Source organism: Adiantum capillus-veneris, chromosome 11 (genome assembly GCF_014529385.1).
Source record: "Adiantum capillus-veneris isolate H3 chromosome 11, ASM1452938v2, whole genome shotgun sequence".
In the NCBI taxonomy this organism is placed as follows: domain Eukaryota; kingdom Viridiplantae; phylum Streptophyta; class Polypodiopsida; order Polypodiales; family Pteridaceae; genus Adiantum; species Adiantum capillus-veneris.
Genome location: NC_140941.1, coordinates 72,061,068 through 72,072,677, shown reverse-complemented (window position 1 = coordinate 72,072,677; position 11,610 = coordinate 72,061,068). Strand labels below are relative to the sequence as shown.

General features: G+C 39.7%; 1 protein-coding gene across 1 annotated transcript; it reads left to right on the top strand.

Annotated features, from left to right (window-relative positions):
• Positions 1–1,504: 1,504 nt before the first annotated feature.
• On the top strand, positions 1,505–4,516 carry LOC147447433 (heat shock 70 kDa protein-like). The gene is made up of 2 exons (XM_086524317.1): positions 1,505–1,980; positions 2,451–4,516. Exons 1-2 carry the CDS (start codon positions 1,773–1,775, stop codon positions 4,184–4,186), a joined length of 1,944 nt encoding a protein of 647 aa, XP_086380443.1. The 5' UTR covers positions 1,505–1,772; the 3' UTR covers positions 4,187–4,516.
• The last annotated feature ends 7,094 nt before the right edge of the window (positions 4,517–11,610 follow it).

The window sequence follows — 11,610 nt, the reverse complement described above, 5'->3', positions numbered from 1 at the left end:
TCGATTTTTGAATGCCCTCAACCAGCGCAGTGATTGGAGGGGTATATCAAAATATTTTTAAAATAAGCAATCAAGTGTATGGCTCACAACAGCCAACCATGTTGCAAATCCAGATAGAAGCTATCGTCGTGCCAACATGGCAGATGCAAAGTAGGAGTGGGTAATACAAGAAAAGGCTAAGCAAGCTGCAACGAGCTCATCCCACAATCAACAACATGAAGCTCGGGCTTAGCAAACTCCCACGCACTATGGCTCGGGAGCAAAGCGGCCTGGAAAAATAAATATGTAACTTTTGCAAGTTCAGATAAGAAGGTGTTTTAGTTTATTAAACTTTTTTGGTCATTGTTAGTTTATGAGAATATCACTCTGAGTCGTCCTACTAGAGAAATGGTCAAGTATCGAGAGAGACACACATGGTTCGATACTTGGCGATGGTTGTTAAAAAACCATCACATCTCTCTTGAGCAATTCAACTCAGTAGTCAGAACGCTATAAGCAGTAAGTGTAGACAATAAATATTATATTAAAAGTTAATTTGGATTATTGATTCATCTAATTTGTTTTTGGTTAGTGTAGAGTCAAGGTGACCAACGTATGCAGCTCAAGATGAGGACAAGAAGGATTGGGATAAATAAAAATTTGTTATGTACTACTCTTCTACAAGTGCAGATGTGGCACGCAAAACCCTCATATTTGTATATAAAACTCATTTAAAATTTTGGCTTTATTTGTAAATTTTTAAAGTATTGTTCTTTTTTGTCTCAATTTATAAGGTAAGGTGTGAGTTGTACTTTGAAGGTTAATTAGTATTTTTTACACTTTTCAAAATACAAATGATATTTCATATGTTCTATGAAGTCCAAAGATAAAGATGCTCATTTGGGCCACCCAAAATTGGGTGGCCCAAATGGACATCTTTATTTTGAAAAGTCGTATAGTGATAATAAGGACGGTAAATGGACGCGGTAATAGGCGCGATAACAGTCGTGGATATATTAATGCAGCTATTATTGCACATATTATCGATAAAACATTATCGCGGATATTCCCGTTGCTATTACCGCACACCCAAAAAATTCTCTCTCTGATTTTCTTTGTTAAAACCACGACAATGCTGGCAGTTTTGGATTTTTTCTCTTATAGTGTAGCCGGCATCGTTATACCCAGACATAAACACAACAATCACTATTTTGCCTTGACATATTAGTTACGATACTGCTTTTATAAAAAAATTAAAATTAAAATTTTGTTTAATCTTGTTTCTCCACGGTATGTCCGTTCTATACTCATACGGTGATTTGAAATTATATTTTTGGGTTTATACAATATTAAAAAGAACATTGCTTTTTTAGAACGTCAAAAAGAAAGAAAAAAAGCACGAGATTTTAGGGGGATTTTAGTGTTTTTTTTTCCGAAATACCTTCAAGATTAAATCGAAAACCTCTTAGTGTTTGCACTAGTATGGAAATAAGTTTATTTCGAGCAAAGGGGTTCAAATCTCAGAAGCGCGAAATCTTCATTCTCAGTCTCTGTTACGAAGCTTCTAGCACGCACTCACCATCACCATCCCAAGCTCACCTGAAGAAGCCCGAACTTTCTAGCTCCGCCACTTGTCTATAGAAATCTCTCTCTCGGCTCTGCGACTCCAGTAGATCAGCAGATCGTTTTTCCTTCATCTCGCCATCGCCATACTTTCCTTCAAGCTTAGTAAACTCTCCTGCATTTAAGCATACGTTTCCGCTCCCGCTTGTTTCCTTCTCTGCTTTGCCTCCATGGCGAAGACGGAAAAGGCTGTGGGAATCGACCTCGGCACCACCTACAGCTGCGTCGGAGTCTGGCTACATGACCGCGTTGAGATCATCCCCAACGACCAGGGCAATCGCACCACCCCTTCCTATGTTGCATTCACCGATACTGAGCGCCTTGTTGGTGATGCTGCCAAGAACCAGGTTGCCATGAATCCTAACAACACAGTCTTCGGTAAGTCATCTTGATTGCTTCTTGCAGCTGATTACATGCTACGGTCTGTAATCTGGTTTCTGAGTTTGCATGCAAGTTGTGCGCAATCCTAGCATGCGAATGCTTCAATACAAGCAAAAGTTCCTTTTAACTTGCTAGCCATGGTTGGTAATTGGACCTTTCTGTAGGGAAAGTACTTTCACTAGCAATTTTGATACTCTTTCAAGCTGTCTGTTGAGAAATGTGGGTGATAATACGGCCATACTAGCATACAATTAATTGTACACAGACTTTGCAGTGCTTGGTCTGGTAGAGTTTTTTTCCGTCTTCGCTTATAAGCCAGCTGATAATTTTTGACATAAAGTGGCAGATGATTGTTCGCATTCTTTTCAAATTTTCTCTCTGGCGATAATTACTTTGATGGTGCTTATAACACAGTTTTTTGTTTGCTTGGAGGCTTTTTCTAAGAGCACGTCTGTCTGTCGGTGCAGATGCAAAACGTTTGATTGGGCGTCGATTCGGTGATCCATCAGTGCAGAATGATATGAAGCTTTGGCCCTTCAAAGTCGTTTCTGGCACCGGTGATAAGCCTATGATTGTGGTGCGTTACAAGGGAGAGGAAAAGATGTTCACTCCAGAAGAGATATCCTCAATGGTCCTTGCCAAGATGAAAGAGGTATCAGAGGCTTTCCTCGGAACTAGTGTGAAGAATGCGGTCATCACTGTACCAGCATACTTTAATGATTCTCAGCGGCAAGCAACCAAGGATGCTGGTGCCATAGCTGGCTTAACAGTGATGAGAATCATCAATGAGCCCACTGCTGCTGCTATTGCTTATGGTCTTGATAAGAAAGCTGCCGCCACAGGTGAGAAGAATATTCTGGTCTTTGATTTGGGTGGAGGCACTTTTGATGTCTCCATTCTTACCATTGAAGAAGGTATCTTTGAAGTGAAGGCTACTGCTGGTGATACACATCTTGGTGGGGAGGATTTTGATAGCCGCCTGGTGAATCATTTCGCCCAAGAGTTCAAGCGTAAGTATAAGAAGGATATCAGTGGGAATGCCCGTGCTCTTCGACGCTTGCGAACTGCATGCGAGCGGGCAAAGAGAACATTGTCTTCTACTTCACAGACAACAATTGAAATTGACTCCCTATATGAAGGTATCGACTTCTATGCTACTATTACCAGAGCTCGGTTTGAAGAGCTCTGCATGGATTTGTTCCTAAAGTGTATGGAGCCAGTAGAGAAGTGTTTAAGGGATGCCAAGATGGACAAAGGGCAGATAGATGAAGTTGTGCTGGTGGGTGGCTCTACACGTATTCCCAAAGTGCAGCAATTGCTGCAGGACTTCTTCAATGGTAAGGAGCTATGCAAGAGTATTAATCCAGATGAAGCTGTTGCATATGGGGCAGCTGTGCAAGCTGCAATTCTTACTGGGGAGGGTGATGAGAAAGTGAAAAGCTTGCTTTTGCTGGATGTTACCCCTCTCAGTTTGGGCTTAGAAACTGCTGGTGGTGTGATGACGACACTGATTCCTCGGAATACCACCATCCCAACCAAGAAAGAGCAAATCTTCTCGACATATTCAGACAACCAACCTGGCGTGCTTATTCAAGTCTATGAAGGGGAGAGAGCCAGGACAAAGGACAATAACTTGCTGGGAAAGTTTGAGCTTAGTGGTATTCCCCCTGCACCTAGAGGTGTCCCGCAGATCAATGTAACCTTTGACATTGATGCAAACGGCATTCTCAATGTTTCTGCAGAAGACAAGACCGCAGGTGTGAAGAACAGAATTACCATTACCAATGACAAAGGAAGATTGAGCAAGGACGACATAGAGAAGCTGGTGCAAGATGCAGAGAAGTACAAACAGGAGGATGAGGAAGTGAAGAGAAAGGTGGAGGCAAAGAATAGCTTGGAGAACTATGCATATAGCATGAGGAACACAGTGAAGGATGACAAGCTGAAATTGGATCCGACCGACAAAGCCAAAATCGAGAAAGCAGTGAATGATGTCATTGAGTGGCTTGATGGAAACCAACTTGCAGAGGTGGAGGAGTTTGAGGATAAACAGAAAGAGCTGGAGTCTTTGTGCAATCCTATTATTTCCAAGATGTATCAAGGGGGAGCTGGGGGTGATATGCCTAATATGCCTGGAGGGGGGGCGAACCCATCATATGGTGGTAGCACTGGTCCTGGCCCGAAGATTGAAGAGGTGGATTGAGTAGAAGTACTTGGCAGTGAGGCTGAAGTAGATGTGAATGTAAGCTTGTTCTTGTGCGCATGCGTTAGCGTTAGGAATTTAACTATAAAAGCCATCTGCACCATGAGCGTGTTACTTAATTGTAGATGACAGTGTAGGAACTTGCTTTGACAGATTATATAGAAAGGTACAAAGTCGTGTACATAGAAGTGTAAGTTAGTCCAAACTTCTGTTACCACAGAATGCTCCTGAATGCAATAAAACTCGTCCTGGTTAAGCTGTAGAAAGTTTAGATAATGAAGTGGTGCGCATTTCCATTTAATATATTTTCTTTACTCCATTGTTATATATGAGATGGTTTCTTTTTGCCAAAACTAAATTTGATGTGGTGTTCTCTATCTCTTGCTGTGGACATACTAAAGCACATAATTCACCTTGGACAGATTATTCCTCATAGGAGCATTCTAATACCGTGCCCATGAGTTAAAAATTGCTGAACTTTTCTGATGTACCATTCACGCCGCTGAAAAGGATTCACAATGCGGTTTGACTGTTGCCTCCCTTTTTATATGCCCGGAGGTCAGCAACATTCTTATTGGAAAAGTTAAGAATGCCAGCAGTTTCATGAGCTTTCATCATGTGTGCATACTTTGAAAGTGCTGCACCTACGTCTAGGTAGGCAAAGAACGGTGAAGCTGTTGAAATTCAAAAGTGTATCTGTGCGTGTTTTTGCTTCATCTGCAAACTTGCCATGTCTCTTCCCCTTAAAAAATAAAGCAATTAAGAGTGTTTGCTTCCTCTGCATGCTTCTATGTCCATTCGCTCCATAACAAGCAATTAAGAATTCTTTTGCTCACTTATGCTTTCTGCTCTCTGCGTACTTCCATATACGAGAAGTTTAAGATGGCTTCCCTTTTCAAAAGGAGGTCCTCTTTCCCAGGTTTTCCATAGTGTGCAACTTCATAAGCTTCTGCAGGCTCGGCACCGCACACCTAGCTAGGTGCGGTTTTTGGGGGCGGGGGGGGGGGGGGGCAACCCATTGGCCCCAACCGCACCTAGCCAGGTGTGCGGTGCTCGCCCGTAGCACCTCATGATGTTGTCGTAATTCACAACGTGGGAGGCTCGTCATCGCACACCTAGCTAGGTGCGATTTGGCCGCGGGGGCGGGGGGGGGGGGGGGGGGGGGGGGGGGCTTGCCCCCAACCGCACCTAGCTAGGTGTGCGGTGCTCGCCCACAGAACTTCATGATGATGTCGTAATTCATAACGTGCGAATAATTGTGGAAAGCTATCGAGAGCTTCCTTTGATATATCCATTGAACATTCCCCTCAACAAGCAAGTACAATTTTATGGGCATCTCCACAAGAGCCATGTTTAGTAGTGGACAAGAACAATGCACAAAGTTAGTCACAACCGGTAGTCCTCGGCACTAAGTAACACCTATGCAAAGTAATTGGATCCACGATCGGGGTTGTGGGCGGAATTTAAAACCGAGGCACGTCGTCGAAAAATTGGGGGGGGGGGGGAAGGGGCGCTAAACATAGCCAATGAGAAAAACGAAGCGCATTGGTGCGATTTGAACCCGGGATCTCGGAGGTCCGCCTTTAGCGTCGAACGGGCTAACCATCTCACCCGCGCGCTCAATGTGTATCCCAAACCGTTTTGACGTTATAATATTGTGAGTTCGAGGTGCATTGGCCATGTTGTCCAGGTTTAGTGCCTGTGTAGGTTTAGTTTTTGAGCAGTCTTGGTTTAGTACGTGTCCAGGTTTAGTCTTTAAGCAAACGTCTACGGTTGCGATCTTTTCGATCTTCGTGCGTGAACTTCCAGGTCATCGATCCCATTACTTGGCCCGCATTAAAAATAGGTGTTACCTAGTCCTGAGGCCCTGTAGTTGTTTTCATGTATGGAAATCATAACAAACACCATTCTGTACCTGTTTACAAATCCTTATATAGAGGAGGTCCTTGCATTAGCAACGGAAGAGAGTTGATGCCACCATCTATACTCTTTATAATGCAGCTTAAATTTTTCAAGGAAGGAGAGACCCTCCATGTGTTACTCACTGCTTCACTCAAGAGAAAACCTCTCTAAAATGCAAAAGGGAGAGTAAGATTGTAGGAAACAACAAGCATCACTCAAGAGAAAACCTCTCTAAAATGCAAAAGAGAGAGTAAGATTGTAGGAAACAACAAGCAGCTTAGCTTTTCAGCTTTAGTCAAAATGTAAAATCAAAGGAATTTCTTTTTCATCTATCTTCTATACTTCTATTATGCAACTTGAGATTTTCAAGCTCAAAGAACCCCTCCATGTGTCACTCACTGCATCAATTCAAAGGAAACCTTACAAAATGTCCCATTTCTTTGCATCAATTCAAAGAAAACCTTACAAAATGTCCCATTTCTTTAAAACCTGGAATCTTGGAACTTGTGAAACTTTTGGGGCCTTCAATTTTTAACCTTTCAAAGTATAAGGAAAAGGTTAGGCCTTCAATTTTTAACCTTTTGAAGTATAAGAAAAAGGTTTGACTGTACTTTTTCAACTTTACTTTTCCTTGATTGAAGGGTGGCTCAACTTTGCTTTTGGAAAGCAAATGGCCATAAAATTTTAGAATTTAAGAAATTGTTCCTATGCACACTAGCAAAATTTTGTCGATTTATTTCAAGATGAACTTGGAATCTAACTACGATTTTTTGATTAATACACTAAATCCTAATTAATACACTAACTATGATCTCAAATAGCCTCAAAATGGAAGGGTGTATGTAAGTGTGTGTGTGTGTGAGAGAGAGAGAGAGAGAGAGGTCTCAAAGAGTGTTAATTTTTTTTCTTGATCGAAATAATTTTAAAGTAAACCTATACATATATATTGGAGCTTAAATTTTTCAAGCAAGGAGAGGTCTTCCACATGTCATTCATTGCAGCTTGCACAAATATCCATGTTTTGAACTCCACGATATAACGTGCAGCCTGACGATCTCAATGCTTGAAGGTCTCGAATAGCCCCAAAATGGAAGGGCATGTGTGTGTGTGTGTGTGTGTGTGTGTGTGTGTGTGTGTGAGAGAGAGAGAGAGAGAGAGAGAGAGAGAGGTCTCAAAGAGAGTGCCAAAAGAATTTTATTGATCAAAATAATCTTAAAGTAAATCTATACATATATAATGGAGCTTAAATTTTCCAAGCAAGGAGAGGCCTTCCACGTGTCATCCATTGGAGCTTGCACAAATGTCCACGTTGGGAACTCCATGAAATAACCTGCAGTCTGACGACCTCAGTGCTTGAAGTTATCAGTCCAATCTTCCCCTGCAAAACAGCTTCTCGTGCATGCGTTCGCGTCCGTGATGTGTGTATGTGGTGTTCATGTGTTATTGTGTGTGTGTAAGAGAGAGAGAGAGAGAGAGAGAGAGAGAGAGAGAAGAAGAAGAAGAAGAAGCAGAAACGCAATTGGCCGTTGGCTATGTGTGCGTATGAGACTCGAATCTCAACCTACAGTGTGACTGGGCATTCTTGGTGGTGTGTGTGAGAGAGAGTCCAATCTAGCTGAGTGAGCCTATGCGCACACCCAAGTTTGTTTGTGTGTGTGTGTGTGTGTGTGAGAGAGAGAGAGAGAGAGAGAGAGAGAGAGAGAGAGAGAGAGTAGCTAGAGTACTCACTCTTTGTGTGTGTGAATGTGTGTGTGAGAGAGAACAGGATATCACAATTGCCCGTTGTCTACGTACGTGCATGTGTGTGTGTGTGTGAGAGAGAGAGAGAGAGAGAGAGAGAGAGAGAGAGAGAGAGAGAGAGAGAGAATGTGAGATCACAATTGTCCGCATTCTCTGTGTGTGTGTGTGTGTGAGAGAGACAGAGAGAGAGAGAGAGAGAGAGAGAGAGAGAGAGAGAGAGAGAGAGAGACTCTTACTCAGTGGTGAGAGAGAATGACAGAATATGTGGGGATTTAATGACAAGAGAGAAAATAGTGAGTACTTTGGCACAGAGAGAGAGAGAGAGAGAGAGAGAGAGAGAGAGAGAGAGAGAGAGAGAGAGAGGATGCAATTGGTCCCATAGCCAATGACGAACAAAATCGAGTAAGCCCAAGATAACGAATCTAGGACATGGAAAAAATGTAGGACGGGTGGCGAGCAATTGCAAGTTGACAACGACAGAAAGCACAGTAAATTGTTGACTATGTTTTTAAAAAAATTGTGCTAAAGTTTTTTGAACTTTGTAGGTGTTCTCAATTTCAAATTAGAATTTTAAGGTAAATCTCAAAATTTGTGGGTGGGATTACACTAAACCTTTGTTAAGCATTCTCACCTTGAAATTAGAATTTAGAGATAAATCTCAGATCTATAGGTGGAATTACACCAAACCTAAGTCTTTTTAGCACTTCGATATATAGTGCTTTTTCCCAAAAGCTTAGAAAATCTATAGATGAGTCTTGATATTTTGTCTATTTGAGTGTTTTTACACTAAGCTTTGATAAACTTCATGGGTTTCCTCACCTTCAAATCTATAATTTAAAAGTTGTAGGTGGTATTACACTAGACCTAGCCTTTTTTCGAGTACTCAGATACATATTGCTCTGTTTCAAAAACTTGAAAAACTTACATGTGAGAAAATTATATTTAAAGGTCTTTACATGATATTCCTAAAATTTGTCTATGAATCTGGAGATTTGCCTTTAAATTTGAAGGTTCTTACTAAATTTGGAGGTTGCGATCAAGGGCTCTTAACACTAGGTTGGTAACCTAACAGGACATAAAAGTGTCCTTTCAGGGTTTTGAAAAAAACCTCCAAAAGCATAGTAGATCCACTCATTTTGTAAAATCCTTTCATGAGGTTATAGTTCAAGGCCTCCTACACATGGAAAAAATAAGAAACTTGTAAAATTTCTCATCTTTTGGTCACACCAAGCCTCCAAAGTTGATGGACCAGTACATTTTCATCAAAACACTCATTTCTTATATTTTGCTGCATAAAAATAAGATTAGGGATTTTTTTAGGACTTGAGATAAATTCCCTAGTTAACTTCAATGGGTTGGTGATCAGAACATATGATTGCTTCTCACTCTCTACTTTTTGTATTGCCAAAAAAAATAGGTACAAAAAAGTTGAATTTTTACCATTCTGCAAACCTATCATCAAAGTTTCTATAGCCACGCTCAATACAAATAATATATGCATGTTTTCTTAGTTCCCTATCGTCCTTTAGGTTCATAAGGAGCCATGGAGCATGTCAAAAGAATAATACATCTCTTACCAAGAGGAATCTTGGGGAAAAAGATGAAGTGCTAAATACAGCAAACATGAAATAACTGGGTTCAATATTATGAGTTGTAGAATCCCATAGAAACTATTCAATATCTAGCCAAATTTGATCCTTATGACTAGATATGGTTACTATCTACAAAATGCATGTAGTTGTCACAAGAAACTAACAATATTGAAAAAGCTATACTTGATATACTAGAATGTTTCGTTTTCTTCAATAATTGAAAAAATCAACCATCGTTGTCTACTATGCAAAATAGGGTATTAGGTGCCCCAAAACTCAAGGAATATTAGCTTTATGTTACAATATGCGACATAGAAAATCAAAACTACATTTGGATATCATGAAAGCCACCAAAAAAATCATAGAAGAGCTAAAATTGGCTAAAAAACAGGATTTGACAATTTTTGTAATTTGGTCATAACTTACAACTTTAACATTTATTTCTCCCTAGAAGCATCAGGACATGTTGAGGACTACTAAAGATAGTTCTCTAGCATTATAGACCTCACAAACATGAATTCTAGAGTGGTATAGTTGCAAAAAGTTAAAAAAAAGCCAAAAACAGGACCCATTTTTTCACACAGTTTAGGTTGTGAAATGTTGTGCAAAGACAAGGTTAAAGATGGAATTGATATTCCAAAAAAATGTCGACTTTTTTTCAACTCATGAGACAACTTTCTAGACAGATAGCACCTCAAAATCCATTTTGAAACTCTTGACATAATTCAAGGAAAATGGTCACTTAACAGGACATAAAAGTGTCCCAGGACATAAAAGTGTCCCATTACTAACCTAGTGTTAAAGAATTCCACAAAAGATTGAAATTTAAAAACACCTAACATATGATAGAATTGTAAAGACAAATTTACTATATTTGAAAGTTTTTATATTTGAATTTCTCAGATTGCATGTATGATGATTGTATGCCTCCCCTTTGATATATAAATCATCCCTACTAATTTCTCTGAGCTTTGTGTGCTTTTTCAACTACAAATCTAGAATTTAGAAGTAAACCTCAAAATTTGTAGGTGGGATTACACTTAATCTAGGTTTTTCTTCGAGCACTTGGATATAGAGTGCTTTTCTCCATGTATCAATGTTTGTAGTTTAGGATGCCACATATGTCTGGAAGGAGAATGGTGGGGCAAGGAAGCTCTAAGTAGTTTTCACATGAGGCAAGGTGAGGGCTTGTGTACAGATACAATGGTGTATCCTTATATCTCAAAGGCATATGGCATCATGCAAGTATTTGACATGAGCAAACTAAAATGGCTATTCAAGGGCTCTTTTAAAAAAAACCTTTTTGTTTGAAAAATGTTTTGGTCAACATGTACACCATATTTAAATGTAACCTCTTGGAATGCACTTATGTGGCCCTTGGCACCCCCATTCTTAGGGCTTCTTGCTCTTTGGGGTCACTTTCCAAGGAGGCAAATTTACTATATTTACATTAAACTTAGATTTTCTTCGAGCACTCAGGTACGCAATGCTTTTTTCAAAATTCTGAAAAAACTACCTATGAGAATTTTTAGAGGCAAATTTATTGTATTTGATGGTTTTAACACTAAGTTTTTCTAAACTTTGTAAGAGTTCTTACCTTCAAATCTATTATTTAGAGGTAAATCTCAAAATTTGTAGGTTAGATTAGACTGAATGTAGGTTTTTTTTTAGCATTGAGATACACAATACTTTCTCCCAAAAACTTGGAAAACCTACATATGAGAATTTTTAGAGACAAATTTACTATATTTGTAGGTTAGATTACACTGAATGTAGGTTTTTTTTCAGCATTGAGATACACAATACTTTCTCCCAAAAACTTGGAAAACCTATGTATAAGAAATTTTAGAGTCAAATTTACTATATTTGAAGGTTTTATTTTGCAGGCTAGATCACATTAAACCTAGGTTTCTTTTTAGCACTTAAATACACAATATTTTTCCCAAAAAACTTGAAAAACCTGCATTTGATTACAGTAAGCGTACACTCAAATACATTTCTAGGTGGGATTGCACTAAACCTAACCCTTTTTAGATTTTTAGTAGGAAGAGGAAGGTGTTTCAGTGCCTTATGCATTATTTATTGAAGGTGTCATTGATCCAACATCTAATGATGATGGTGAAGAGGGAGAGGGAGATTATCCCTCATCTAGACCTTGCAAGATGTCTAACACATTAATGCTTTCTTGAA

Excerpts from the sequence above, each read along its gene's own strand:
- LOC147447433 (XM_086524317.1), top strand. The coding sequence starts at position 1,773 with ATGGCGAAGACGGAAAAGGCTGTGGGAATCGACCTCGGCACCACCTAC. Across the intron at positions 1,981-2,450 it reads TCCTAACAACACAGTCTTCG|ATGCAAAACGTTTGATTGGG; the intron begins GTAAGTCATCTT and ends CTGTCGGTGCAG.